This window comes from Lontra canadensis, unplaced genomic scaffold, assembly GCF_010015895.1.
Source record: "Lontra canadensis isolate GAN:19392208 unplaced genomic scaffold, GSC_riverotter_1.0 scaffold185, whole genome shotgun sequence".
Lineage (NCBI taxonomy): Eukaryota > Metazoa > Chordata > Mammalia > Carnivora > Mustelidae > Lontra > Lontra canadensis.
Window position 1 is genome coordinate 209243 of NW_022631179.1, and position 15347 is coordinate 224589.

At 39.2% G+C, this 15347-nt stretch overlaps 1 protein-coding gene across 3 annotated transcripts in view; it reads right to left on the bottom strand.

Annotated features, from left to right (window-relative positions):
• Positions 1 to 3127: 3127 nt before the first annotated feature.
• MKX (mohawk homeobox) overlaps positions 3128 to 15347 on the bottom strand; it is a 65956-nt gene continuing 53736 nt past the window's right edge. For all 3 annotated transcript variants that reach the window (XM_032847125.1, XM_032847126.1, XM_032847124.1), the window contains exons 6-7: positions 5295 to 5328; positions 3128 to 5188 (exon numbers count right to left, since the gene is read on the bottom strand). In XM_032847125.1, coding sequence (XP_032703016.1) covers positions 5002 to 5188; positions 5295 to 5328 — 221 coding nt within the window. In that variant the 3' untranslated portion in view covers positions 3128 to 5001. The remainder of the gene's footprint in view (positions 5189 to 5294; positions 5329 to 15347) is intronic.

Consider the following 15347-nt stretch of genomic DNA (forward strand, 5'->3'; position numbering starts at 1 on the left):
CCATCACAAAATTAAATTTACCTATCATTTGACCAATGAATTCCACTTTCAGGTATTTATTCCATAGACATACAAGTGGCTGAAGTCACATATATACAAGAATGTTCGCTGCATCAGTATTTATATCAGTGATGTTGAAATATGGTCTGTTTGATGATGACAATTCATCAATTGTTGGTTATTAGTCTGGGAGGAGATAAGGGGTCAGAATATAAATCAACTAAGAGCTCTGTGAGTTCAGGTGACAATTTTTATTCATAGAAGTTTTTCTTGCAGTATGCTAATTTATATTCTGGGGTAAGCTCCTTATCTCAATGTAAAACAGCACTTTGAGTAGCACTAGTTTATAATAACCAAAAATAGGAAAAAATCCAGAAGTCCACCAAGGAGGTATTTGCTAAGTAAATTATAAAAGATCCAAAATAAAATCCTGTGCATTCATTTAAATAATGAAATCTACATAAATATAGATATGAAACATGTATACACATACACATGATGGAATGGAAAAAATATTACAGGATCGTATGAATACGGTAAGAAGTGCAAGATGAAAAAGTACAAGTTTGTATAAGCATAGAGTTTCTGGAAATAGACACAAGACATTGTTAAGCATGGTTATCTTTGGGATGTGGGATTGGGATCATGGAGAGATAGGGTATGGGTTTTTGTTTTTTATTTTAATCTTATGTCCTCCTACACTGCTTAAATGTTTCTACAGCTAGCATAAGTTATGTTTATACTTTTACAAAACATGAATTAAAATTTTAAATTTTGTTTAAAAGTCATGAATACAAGTCAGATTAGACTCACTACTGATCAAATTTCCAGAAGCTGGCTTTGGGCTGAAATTTATTTCAGAAGACTTACTGAGACAAACTTTACATGATTTTCCATGGAGTCATTCGTGTAAAGATGTAAAAAGCACATCAGCTTGTTTGTCCAAACTTAGAAACTGGTTTTTCTCACCTTAAAAAAAAAAGAGTTTATTATGGGCAATACATACACTTCTGCAACCAAATTTTTAGTCCATCTCTAAGATGTATCTCCAGCCTAGGAAGTGATAAAGTTAGGATTCTGTCCCTGCAATATGACAATCAGTCACCTAATTCTGATCATAACTGTTAAAAAAAAAAAAGGTGAAAAATAAAAACAAAACAAAACAAACAAAAAACAAACAAAAGAAGTAGAAGACCAGAAGACTTTGCTCAAGACGGCCCAAAGATGGTAGATCACAATATGAACTTGACAAAATCTGGTGGTCTTCTATGCTTCATGGAAACCACAGTTTATATTGCCAAAAATTATAGGATATTAAGTGTTTCAGAGTCATCTGGAACACATTAATAATCATTAACATTTGTACAGTACATGCAGTTTGCAAAGTACTTTTATATTCACTGCCTTATTTGATCTTCACAAGAGATCTTCAGAGTAGGTAAATTTCATAGATCAAATTTTATAGATGCAAACACTGGGTACACAAGGCTTATGCTTATTCCCCAAAGACACCAAGCAGTGAGGAAGCAAAGCCAGGTTATGCCAGTCCAAGTCCTTACCACCACACCACACTGCTTTCCAAGGCATGGCCGACCTAAGCCGCCCCAGACAGAAGAGTCTGGGTGGCTTGCTTACTCTCTGTGTTTATTTGCATGATGTTATGCTGTTGAGCTGGATGAGTTTAAAAGCAGACCATGGCTGTTGCCCCTGTTTGTTAAACACTGCTACTTGGAGCAGGCAGGGATACAGAGAGCAGCTTGAGTTCTTCGTCATCTTGAACAAGATCAAGCAGGATGAAGAGAGGGAAAAGCAATTCTAGCCGATATGGATGAAGGAAGCTCTCCCACATGCTATGTTTTCTATTGGCATTTCTGTTCTTTCCTACATTTGTTATACTTTATTCTTTACTCTGGGAAGTTCAAGGTAGTAATCATAAAATGATCTTTCTTGAAGGTCTCTCTAACTCTGATCCCAACTATTATTATTCCCCAGCAGTCTTTCATGTCAGACCTCTTTCCTTTCCCAACGCTCCTCATGCAACTCTCCGTATCCCAATACACTGTGTGTATTGCTACTTTCTTGCACACAAACCCTATATAGAGGAATTATAATTATGTGATAATACCTTCCATTTATTAAGCACCTATTAAATGCCAGGCACTGTGGTAGGCACTTAGAACACTTTATGTGATCTCTAAACCTTGTAGCCAGTCTACAAGCTATGACTCATTCCTTTCACTTTGCAGATGAAGAAAGCCAAGTCCAGAATGACTGAATCTGAATCTTATATAGTGGGTGACGGAACTGAGATACATAGATCTGTCTAACTTCAAAGCCAAGATTCTCTCCAGTACATAGCACACAGTGATAATGCTTATTGTATTAGCTATTCAAAGAAAGTATTTAGTGCAAATGTTCATTTTAAATTTATGTATGTATTTTAACAGTTAGCATCATACTCTCTTTTTCTCGGCTCTTAAAAGGTAGGTTGGTGGTCTAAGGTGATGAAAAGCAAACCTAATACAAATGCAGTGCTCCCATATCATATCCCTTACCAACCTAAAGAGACTTACGGCATATAATGGACCCTTCTGTTCTACTTCTTTCTCCACCTGGTCAACTCTCAAAGGAAAACAAAATTCATATGATCATTGAAGTCTAGAAATTAACTTTTATTTTCAATCTGTCAAGAACTCCTGGCAGTTATTAATTTTATTAAAATGATTACATATGGCAAAACAAAGAATAGAGGTAATTCTATTTCTCTACAACATAAATTATGAGTTAGATTCTTAGCTGCTGGCTCAGCATTGTTCAAGATTCTTTTAAGGATTGGGGGGAACTTTAATTTCCAGAAAATGTTAAAGCAGCAAAAGAAAAAATAAATTAAAAGTAATTGCAATTGGAGATATTGCCAAGGATATGATAATTATAAAATCTTCTTGATGTGTTTATAGGCCAGATTCCAAGCTTTGGTATTTAAAAATAAAAATTATGTGAAAGCTCTCCTATAATGCCTTGTCATCCATAGTTTATAACACAGAACGAATTTGCTGATTCTTTTTAAAAGGATGGCAAAAATGAATTATGACTAATTCAAATAAAAAACAACCAGCATCCATTCATCTAACTGAAATATGTCAAAACAAAGTCAATTTTATTAAAATATTTAATACCAGAATAACTTATAATAGTATGAAAAAGAGTGAAGTACTTGTCCTTAGCTTTCTTTGACATGATCACATTATGACAAAATTAACTGGTAAAGATTCGAAAGTTTTTGTCAAGGATCTGTAACTATTTAAGGATGTAAACCAAATGAACTCATACTTCATCTGATCATACAGTCATAACTTAACATATCCTGCTTTGCACTTACTGTTACTGCAAACAGCAATTTAGAAAACAAAGTAAAAATATATATACAAAATATTTTTATATCAAATTATTTTCATTACACTAAATAAACCCAAACCCCAAATACTATGTTACATGAAAAAGTGTCCTACGATTTATATCAAGATTGATATTGTCCACATATCAACTAGAGCAGCCTTTGGTTTGAAAAACATTTTGCAAAATAAAGAAAAATATCACCACATGGCTGCACTAATGGCTCTCATTCACACTCACAAAAAAGCTTTCCAGTTAAAAAAAAAAAAATTACAAAATAGATTACATACCCAGAAAAAACATCCCACCATAAAAGAGTCAAATCCTTTTTACTTCTCTGTAGCACATATTCTCTCTTATATTTGGCATCTCCACTGTTTATTCAAGTTTCAAGTCTCCCCCAGCTGATTAGAATATTATTGTTTGGTTGAAAACTATATTCTTCTTTCCTGATACTGATTATTCTCACTCAGTGATAGTCTAATTTAAAAACGAAACGTTCCTTCTTTTAATGCATGAGTTCACTTAATTTTTACTTTAATGTCCTGCTTGGCAAAATGCAAAGACTGTCAATGTTTGTTTTCCATATGTTTTAAATTTAAAAACCAGTTTTATGAGTGTATATGTATATTCACATAAAGATACATTTCTTTCATTGTCTTGTTCTCGTTGCAATACAAATTGTCCATCAGCAATTATAATTTGAAATGAACCAACTAAAAGGTTTTTTAACCATTCCACATGAAAAGCTTTCCATCACAAAAAGCACTGAACTTTAACGCAAACAGGATTATGTGTTAAAACTAAACTATAGGTTTAGTTCTACACGGCAACATTTTGAGTAATTTATATAATAAAATTTTTAAGAACTTCAGCGAAATTTAAGAAAAAGAAAATCCAAATGAATTCTAAAAGGGCATTGTGGTATTTTCCAGCAATGCTTGGAAAAAGTTCTTCAGATCACAATGTATTCACTGGATTCTTTTTACGTGTACATGTTATGTGATCACCGCTCCTTTCCTTTTGGAACTTTGTAGTGTGTCTGATAGGCAGGCAAGATACATGCATGAAATTCTCACTGTCACTCTGAAAAGCATGCTCAACAATTTTAAATGCTGCAGAAGTTGTTTTTTTAAGAGGAACGTTTCATTTGGGCTGAATAGATGTCCAAGTTGTAACACGTGAATTACTGAATACATTGTGAGGCCTTTCAGCGCGTGTGGTTTCAGTCCTGGAATGGTCAGAGGCCCGTCTGGAGTGACACACAGACGAACAAGCATGGCGGTGTTGTCATTTGAGGCATAGCTGCTCCACTACGCCCACGTTGCTGCTGATTTTTGGGAAGCAAGGCACTTACTGTAACGGCAATGCAGACACCTGATGCATAGTTTGAGTAATATAAAATAAGTTACTATTTTTGATTAAAGTGAGGTTTTTATAATTTATATGTCTTTTATAGAAGCAACTAAATGATATAGTTAGGATAATTAAAAATAAAAAGAGGTTTGAAAGGGAGTCATTTCCACTTCTGCTTCGGCTCGTAGGAGGAGGCTTTATGGGAAAACACTGACGTGAAGAACAGCCATTGGTCTGAAAAGCAACAAACCCTTAAAACTGGTGGACCAGTGGCACTTTGACGGTCTTGACTTCTGCTATATGTGACGACTTCTGGATGATGCAGCTGGTGGTTCCCTGCAGTGTGTCTTTGCCCTGTGCAAGATTTGTTAAGGCCATAGCGGCATTAATCTCCTTCCAGTATGTGTCATCCTTGCTTGGTCCCTTCCTGTGGGCTGCACTGGATTTAAGCAAGAAAAGAAAGATAATGATCAAACCCACTGCAGTGTACACAGAATATGCCATCAGTGAAAAGCACAAATGGCGGATAAAAACATATTTCTCACCTGTCACCCTTATTGGATCCATTTTCCAGAGCGTCTGTAAAGACAAGCAAAAACTCAATTATTTTTCTTTCCTTGTTTCTTTCTGTTTTAATCTCTGGAGTTGTCTCATTAATGACCAGGAATAGAAGCTCATCAGGAAATATGGTTGAAAATCAGTTAATTTTTTGTTTAACAAAGATAAAGTAGTTTAAGATACTAAAGAAATCTCTCTGCAAAGAAGCAGGAATAAGATGAGAACAGGTAATAAAAAATGCAAAATAGCTTTCATAAATATACAAAAATCTGACATTGATTTATTCCAAGAAATTGGATTTTTTAATGAGGAGGCAAACAGTAGAGGGACAAGAACCCTAACTCCTCCTGCGGCCAGGTTCTGATCTCACTCCCCCACTCACCTGCTGTACCTTCGGACAGGCTACAATGCTCCCACAAAGTCTGGGATGCAATTTCCTCAACTATAAAATAAGAGAGCTCTTAGAACTTCAGGGTGCCTCTGGTTCAACCTTCTATGACTTCGTGGGAATCAAACCGTGATTTCAGAAAACAGATTGACAAATAGTTCCCTCTGGCTAACTAGCAAATGAGTGGCAGATTCAGTGCAACAGCACAGGGCTTCTGGCCCTATTAGAATAAGCAGGCACCAGTCTTCTAGCTGCAAAGGAATCCTTCCCACTGCAGGAAATGAGCATTATGGGGTGAGCTTTGCTTATGCACTCTCTCTTTTGGTGTATATTTCCTCCCTCTCTTAGGCACTAATGTCTACCAGTGCAAACATCAATATCAAGAAAGATGAAATGGGCTACTAATCTTGATTAATTCTCCCTAGGTAGCTTTTAGGGTAAAAGAATATGGTACTGGGAACCCAAAAATAGAAATGCTGGAGGGAAAGATATACAGAGGGTAAAGAGGATCTGCTAGCATGGCATGGGAAATGGGGACAAAGGAACAGGGTTGAGACTCCCCATCAGCCTATGAGATTTCAAAACTAAGTTAAGTTACGACCACCATCACTACCACCACCATCATCATCATCAACAACAACAAATAACAACAACAACAACAATAAATAACAACAACAACAATAAATATTACCAAGTAGTTATGAAATGAGGCACTTTGCCCTATACAGGAAACATGAAAACCGGGGTATTTACTCAAGACCTCCTTCCAGTTGTATGGCTTTGGAAAGCTGTATTTTCCCGCCCTCCCTCCTCTCCCTTTGTTTTACCTCTCTCAACCCAATATTTTTTGAAGACATTTTTTTCCCCTCTGCAAGGCTCAAGGCTAGTAAGGCGAGGCAGCATAATTTTCCAGTTCTGGGCTCTAAGACAGTAATGGGACTTGAGAATAAGAGCATCAACATGACCATAATACAGTGTGACCAGGGTAAAATTTTCCAAGGAAGATATGTTCAGGAGAAAAATGATTATATGTCCATGGAGAGGAGGCAGCTAAAGTCCTGTGTCCTCTAGGAAGGAAAAGAATTAGGAAAGCCTGTTAGTGCATCCTGAGTCAGGCCTCCTGGTGTGGACCTGGGGGAAATAAAGGGTCACTATGGGCTCTTTGTAGAATCCTTCCTAGGGTCCCAGGGAGCTTTAAAAAAAAAAAAAAAGGCAAGCCAACAAAACAAAAACACTTAGTGCATAAATAACAAGGTTCTTACGAGGAATAAATGAGATGCTATGTGTCTGGCCCAAAACAGAACAACAAACATTAGTCCCTTTCTTTGATCTCCTTTCATTTAGGAGTCCTTTGGGGAAATAGCTCAATCTGTGAGCAGCTGGATGGTCACCGACTGTATCTTCTGGTCCCTACTAGGTTGGCCTGGATGGTTAGCTATATTTCGGTTGCTTTTGATATTTTTGTAACTATGCAATTACTTATGTAATTGAAGAAAGAGAATGACAATTTTTAATTCATAGAACTCCAATAATCCCAGTTTACAGATCCCTTCCTCTGTGCCAGGCACTATTCTAAGCACTTTGTGTCTTAGCTTATTGTGTATTAGTGCCTCTGTACATGGATAGCATGTCTCTGTTATGTCTGTTAAGTCACTCTTTGTTTCGTACTATTATCTGTAAATCTTTACTCAGGAATGACAGAGACAACGTACTACAAAAACAGAGAACAAGTCAAGGTCTTTGTTTAGGAGGAGGAAAGCCAGCAACACTGGATATTTTACAGAGGAAAAAAGAAAGAGTTAAGCCTTTGCTCAATTTTGCCCACAAATTGCAACAATTCTGTTGCCAAAGTGAAGCAATAGGTTATGGAGATATTTATTCAATGGAAAGACTTGGCAAAAGCAGAATAAGTTCCATGAAGCTTAAATAACATTAGGGAAATAACAAAACATAATTTAGAAAAGACCATGTAACTGATGCTCTGGCTTACAAACAAAGCAGTCTCACATATTCAAAGGGGACCAGAGGCGAATTCCCTACCTGAATGATCAACCCAAGAGTGATTACCGCACAGACGACAAGAAGGAAGCCTGTGGCCATCAAATATGTAATGGGTTACAGAACCCAGAAATGCCATAAGTGAGTGGAGCCTACATGTGAATTCACCGTTCAGGTCCATGGAGAGATTCTGTTTAAGAGGAAGAGTGAACGCATACGTCGTGCAGCGCGGTCAGCAGCTGGATGCTGGTAGCACTGCGGCTAGTCTCCCTGAAGTCCTTCCACCGAGAAACAAGTTTACTACAGCCAACTGCGAAATTATAAAATTCTGCTTACTCTCCGGGTGTATGAGTTTTACAGCTCAGTGCCTATGAAAATACCTTTGAAGTGTAAAACCTAGATTCCAATCCCTGTTCGGGTATTCTTAATTAGTTTCACGATTTCAACAAGGTCCCCCAGCAACATTCAAAAGACTGCCTCCTGTGTTTCATTTCTAAAGCTGACGGGTATGTTCAGTGTCATTAGGTATGGATTCAGGTTCTTTTCCCAGCAATAGAAGAAAGGTCTTCATAAAAAGTAAGGAACAGAAGAGACATTTTGCATCTCTAGCAAGAGCAACGCGAAAACAGGGTGTAACAAAGCTCAGTGTCAAACATTTCAAACCAACAAGAAAGAGGTGACTACTACTATTTGGGGCGGAGGGGGGTGGGGAGAGTCTCTGTGTCCAGGGTGCTTCTGGTTCAAAACATAAATTGGTGTTAGAAGGGCGTGCTTTCCCTGTTGCTGTTATTGGTGGGTTGCCCAGTGTCACTAGGATATTCTGCGTCCAAGAGCCACCTCCTGCAGAGTAGTGTGTTCTAGTTCCCAGAAGAGCTAGCAGAAGCAAGATAGCAAACAGGGGTCCTTTTACTCTGAAACATTTGTGCTCTTGCAGGAAAGCAAAGGGCAATAAAGATCTGCTGGTTAGGGAAGATTGTTTTTCCAGTCCTTATTCTGAGATGAAATCTGGGGAAATACCCCAGCTATTTTAGAGAACTGACATCATTGAGGGGAACTCAGAAAAGGTACCCTCTACTCCTTACATTAAATAACTCCATTAATTGTGAAGATGCTTTTTTCTTATGCTTTTTTCTTTTGAAGTGTAAACTAGCTGGCTTTTATCTGATTCAAGTGTTTTGCTTCTTTTCAGCCAATAGATACGTGCTCGGTGGGGGGGGCTCAAGCCACTTCTACACACAGCAGACAGGTGGTCTCCCTGGCTCCTGTCCAGAAGTGGCATCCAGTCACAGTCTGCCAGGAGAGGGAAGGATTCTGAATGCCGCTGGAAAGAGAGAAATCCGAAGTCTGAGCCAGAGCAGACGTTTCCCTGCTGTTAATGAGCATGCACAGACTTGGGGTCTGACTGCCCTACATTCAGCTCAGCTGTATCTCTCACTCTGCAAGTAGCTTGGCTCGGCCTATCCGAAGTCTGGGCTAAAATGCCTTTTTAGATTCTAAGTTTCCAAAAATCAGCTACGCTGTCAATTACCATAAAAGCAACTGGTTGGCAGGAACAACTTATTGAACCAGCCAAAAGAGCGTGTTTTAAGACCAAAAAAGAAAAGGAAAGAAAAAAAAAAAAGAGGTGCGTAGTTAGGAAAATCTTGGATGCCGTAAAACCCAAACCATGCTGAAACTTAAAGTGGGGCTATCCTCAGTTTGGACATGTGTTTCCTTATAAAGTTATGTAGAGAAACAATTACACTGAAAACCACTTCTATTGCCATTCGAGATGTGGAAGCACCAAGCTCTGTAGGCAGAGTCCACTCGACTTTGATAAACGCAATCTAGAAACATATTAATTCTGATATATATTCCTGAAGTAAGAGTTATGGTCATAAAAAGAGATAAAAATATGGTCAAATCTCTGAGTTTTTTTTTTTTTTCAAATTGAATCAATAAGCCCTTAGATTAGGAATGTTTAAAAAGATTCCACAAATGTGGAGCAGAAACTCACATCACTTAGGTGTAGATAAAAAATATGAGGATTTTAAAAAATTAAATAATTTAAAAATCATGCACTACGTATTTCCCTAAATGGAGATGGAGTGATTCAGAGATGCAGATGCTTGACCACCGCTCCCCCTCGCAACTGTGTCCGTTTTGGGGCCATCACTGGGGACAGCTGATGTGGACAGCCAGGGTTTGGTGTGTTTCTGATCTCAGAGGTCCCAAGAGCCCCCAGGACACCAGATCAGTTTCTGGAGTTATTTACATACTTGGAACAGTTGAGATAAAGAGCAAGGCTCTGGCAAACCGGACAGATGGAAAACCTTCCTGAAGATTACGAAATGCCGACGGCTCTAAATCTACAGGACCTTACCCCAAACGGACGGGGCCATCCCTGAGGCTCCCTGCTCCCACCTCCATAGTCTCTATCTTTACTTCCCCACATACTGGATCCAGGCGGGGGTCACACACACACCTAAAGATTGGTTCCACTATAACTCTATACTGTCCTTTTAAAAACAGCATATGCTGTGTTTTTTTTTTTTTTTAAGATTTTATTTATTTATTTGACACAGAGAGAGAGAGATCACAAGTAGGCAGACAGGCAGGCAGAGGGAGAGGGGGGAAGCAGGCTCCCTGCTGAGCAGAGCTCGATGCAGGGCTCGATCCCAGGACCCTGGGATCATGACCTGAGCGGAAGGCAGAGGCTTTAACCCACTGAGCCACCCAGGCGCCCCTATGCTGTGTTTTTCTAATACGAAAGTCATATAGGTTCACTGCAGAAAATCTAGGAAAAAGGTATAAAAGAGAAAATACAGGAAGTTTAGGGATAACTAATATAATATTTGAATATATGGTTTTCCAAGCAAGTTTATATACATTTTAAAAAATGGGGTCATTCTGTACATGTTTGCTTTTTTCACTGAACTTCGACTTTTGCCTTATGGTAATCTCTTTAATAAATAAGATAGTAATCTACCATGTGGCCTTCCCTGATGTGGCAGTGGTTTTGGCCTGTGAAATAGAAACAGATTGAAAGAATTCACAATCCAGCTTCATCCAGTTCAAACTTGAATATTGAGAGACTCCAATGTTACGAGAAGGGGTTATCTTTAAAGTAACAATTACTAATATTGATTGGAAGGTTATTCTTGTGCCAGGCGCTATGCCAGGGGCTCTAAAATGTTATTTGGCTAAATGCTGATAATAACCCTGTGAAATAGCACCATGGGCCTTATTTCCAAATGACACTGGAGCTTAGAAGGGTCCAGACACTCGCAAAGGACTCATTTTGGCAACGGGGGTGGTGAGTCTCAGCTCCACGTCAGCCGACTCTGAAGGTCATGTTTTTAACTACTGCATTCAATTACTCGAGTGGTCTTCCATCGATAAAGCTACCTTCGAAGACCATGACAAGGCTTAATGCACTGTTTACACAGGAAGCCTGTTGAATGACAACTTAATAAAAATCAGTTAAACACCTTTTCTGTTCTTTTTTTAAAAAAGTATTTTAGACCACAGAGATGCAAAAAGAGACTTTTTTCTGCTTATGATTTAATCTAAAATATAAAAAAAAACCCTGCCCAAATCACAGAATAGGGACTCTGAGGTCTCTTGAGTTCTCTCCCAGGCTTTAATTGGATTGACGTTTTAATAGACATGATATCCTTATAATCACTCTTCTATTGCCCAGAGTGAATTACTGCTAAATAACTCCTAGACAGCTGTGGCTGCATCACTTTTAGAGGAAATTTTTGTGGTTAGCCTCTCTTTGGGGTAGTCAGAGCTTCCGAATGAGTAACGATAAATCATTCTAAGTGATGTTTGCCCCAGCAGGAAGGAAAAAATACCCAACACACTGCAACACGTATCTGGATGACAGAGCTGCTTCTTCCAGGCCCACTATAACCCGAGGGGAGTTCTTTAAAACTCCAGCATGGCGGGAAGAGACTGCATCTGAGCCTGGTGAGTACCAAGGATGCTGCTCCCAGAAAAGCAGTGGAGCCTGAGTTTTGAGGGCCTTGAGAGGGGTGGTGGGGCAAGAGTTTGGCAACCTTTCTGAATAGTTGAGAATTATAAATGAAACCCACCTCTTCTTCATGGATAGCGTTTATAATTTTTTTTTCCTTTTTGCAATATACTAGCACAATTATTTATCCTGAGGCCTTAAAGAATGAGTGGCTTCCAAAATCACTTCAGGGTTTGAAGAAAAATCTTTTCCAAAAATTAAGCCAGTGTTTCCTCCAGCCATGACTTCGAACATCTGGCCAAAGATTCTTTTCCTTCCTGCTGCCTCTCATGTGGGCTGGCCCCTCACTATGGCTAATGATGCCCAGATGTCCCGGATCCTCAGGATCCCCACCTTCGGCTGCCTCTCTGTCAATGCATCGTCTCCTCTAACGCCTCCGGGAAATAAAAATGAGAAACCACACCCCTCTCTTCCGGACCAATAGCGAAGAGCTCCTCCGTCTGGGTGGGGGTAAGCTGACGTCGCAAAACTTTCGGGATAGGTTATATCTCCATTAACAACAACAAGATCTTCGTTATTCCAGCAGTACCCATGTGTGTGTGCAAACCCGGGAATCAGTCAGGGAGTGGTGGCCTTGTGGCCTTCCTTAGTGGGCTGAGAATAAGAACTTGAGACTAATGGCTCCTTATCAATTCCAAGTGGAACTGTTACTGTAAAACGCACCGGTGTTCCCGACTTCAATCTAAGCCGGACGACTGAAGTTGTAGGAAGCGGGATTTAACAATTTGAAAGTAACTTTTCAAATAAGCCGAGTACGACCCAGTTATAACGCCTCCACTTCACTTTCAATCTTTTTCGCTAAATACATTAAATATTCTTGATGCTAAGTTGTTCTGCATGAGCCCATCTACCAAGATTGCTCCTCTGTGATCTCAAAGGCTCCACCTTTCCAAAGCCAAAAACTTTCAGCCTGAAACTTCACTTTGAAAATTAGAAAGCAATCTGTGGGGAGGAAATTGTTGGTGAATGACCAGAAAGGGGGTCTGGAAATGTTAAATATTCTCATTTCTGTTCTGAGCTCATCGTTATTAACTACTAGGGTGGTCTGAAATGAGGCACAGAGGCAGCCTAGTGCAGTGGTTGGAGCCCAGACCCTGGAATCAGACAGCAGGAGCTGGATCCCTGCTCTACCACCTACTGTCTGTTTGACAGCAGACCAGCTGCTCAACTTCAACTTTCTCACCTATATAATGGGGCTAACAGTACTATGATAATATGCTTCTTCTGAGGACCACGATCGAATATTTTCTAAAACAGAAGAGTGCTTGATCACGTATACCAAGCACCAAAGGAACCTCGTAAAATGAAAAAAAAAAAAAAATTAACCTCCTCTCTCTACTTTTTACATCTAGAATATGGGGTTGAATGTAGACACCAGAAAAATTGGTATTGTTCAGAGATTTAATAAGAAAGCCATTATGTAAGAACAGAATGTTTTAACTCTGGGCAAAGCCCATCAGCTCAGATTAATGGATTAAGTGTGCAGAATCTATCATCTTCAGGGACAAAATGGTTTTTCTGATGCTATTTTGTGCCAAACTATCACAACATGCCAAGACAAAGAATACTGGATCCACATGAAACAAGAGCTGCGAACTTTAAGTGTCTAATGGATTTCGTTACTTCATTTTTCTCAAGGGGAATATTGGAGATGTTACCCAAAATGTTTCATCCATGAAAGCTAGGTTTCTAGCCAAAGTCTCAGAAAATGACTTCCTAACTATGCATGAATAACTTCTGTGTGTGTCTGTGTGTTGCAAGGAGCATTAATTGTTTATAAAAGCACTCCTTTTGCATGCCAGTTGGGCTACTAGTTTTGGAAACTGGATGGACTTACCAGTTCTTAGCTAAATCTTAATTTTGGCCCAAAGTTGATATTGATATTCATCCTCTAAGTTCTCCAACAGCACCAGCACTCTTTCTCCCGAGATCAATTTTATAGCTGCTACCCTGCAATTCTAGAAGGTTGACTTAATGAACATGTATCTATATGATGTCAGGTTATGAAGTATTAATATGTCTTTCTTCAGCAAAAAGAAATGGAAGAGTATGCATTTGTAATAGTCTAGAAACTGGCTGGAGAGTCTGGCTCCGTCTATGTATTTTCAAGTTCTTGAGTATCTCTGAAAAACCATCGACAAGTATTTTTGCTTTGATATATGAACCGTAGTGTATCTTTAAATTGGCTCACATTTTTGCCATGCTTTGCAAATTCCTCAAATTGCCATCTCCAGAAATGGCACTTGAGACGAGGAGACCTAGCTGTTAAACCTGTCTGAATGCATTAACACCAGAAATGACACAAGAAGGGAGATGACGCTCGCAAACTTCTTGGATCTTTCCGAGGAGTGGCAAATGACAGCTTCTTTACTCACAGTTCATCTGCTGTATTTATTAATAGAAAAGAAACATATTTTAGACATAAGATGAACAGGATTACCAGGCCTTCTACTTTTCAAATACATCTCAATGTTCTTAATAAACTTAAAATGTTACAACTGTACTTGGCATGTCAGTGTTCTATGTTCGCACATTTCTACATTTAAAGGTTCTGTGATTTTCATTTCAGACACAGTCATTTGAAGTCTGAAGTAGGGTGGGGAAGGGCTTTGAAATGAAGACTCGGAAGATTTTTGCTGATGATACTGAAGGGCATTAGAATTTAAACAAGGAACTAGGTGTAAAGGGAGATAAAATGCCTTCTGGGGGTCAGAAGGGCCCCAGAGTACTCCTAGTATAAAGGTCTTCTGATGACCCGTTTGATCAAGGGCATACCAAATCCCACCTCCTCCCCACACCCCCCCCTTTTAAATCTTGCCAGGAGTATCCACTCAAGATTTTGTCTAGGCATTTATATCCCACAGCATTTGTTGAATTCCAATAGTATACAGATCCTAATCCACTAGTATCACTTACATTTAGAATACAACAGATTTCTAGGAAAAAAATGGAGAACAAATTGCTGAAGAGTAACAAGTTGATTTGTTGGGAGGGAAAGCAAAAACATTTTATAGATCAAAAACCATCTTTTTGTACCATAATTTGTAGAAGTGCAGGAAGTGTGGAAAAGAGCTGACTCACTAGGTATGCGACCTTGGGCAAGTTATTTATGCACATGGTGTCTGAGTGTCTTCCCCTACAGAATGGGGACAACAGTAATGCCCACTTCTCTGGGCTGCTGTGAGGGTTAAACAAGGTCATGAGTGTTGAACTTCTGGAACAATGCCTGGCCCATAGCAAAGGCTAAGGCATCATGATTCCTGAAGTAGAGAAACAATGCTGTCAGTCACCCTTCACCAGTCACAGGGGTTGCGGAGCTGTCAGCCTCATGTGCAGTTTCCACTATCACACCCTAGCCTCTAACCCATCTTCTTCTTTTCTTTTACTTTTTAAAAATTTTAATTTTTTTTATTAACATATATTATTTGCTTCAGGGGTACAGTTCTGTCAATCATCAGTCTTACACAATTCACAGCACTCAGCATAGCACATACCCTCCCCGATGTCCAGAACCCAGCCACCCATCCCTCCCCCCACCTCCCCTCCAGCAACCCTCAGTTTGTTTCCTGAGATTAAGAGTCTCTTATGGTTTGTCTCCCTCTCTGGTTTTGCTTTGTTCCATTTTGCCCTCCCTTC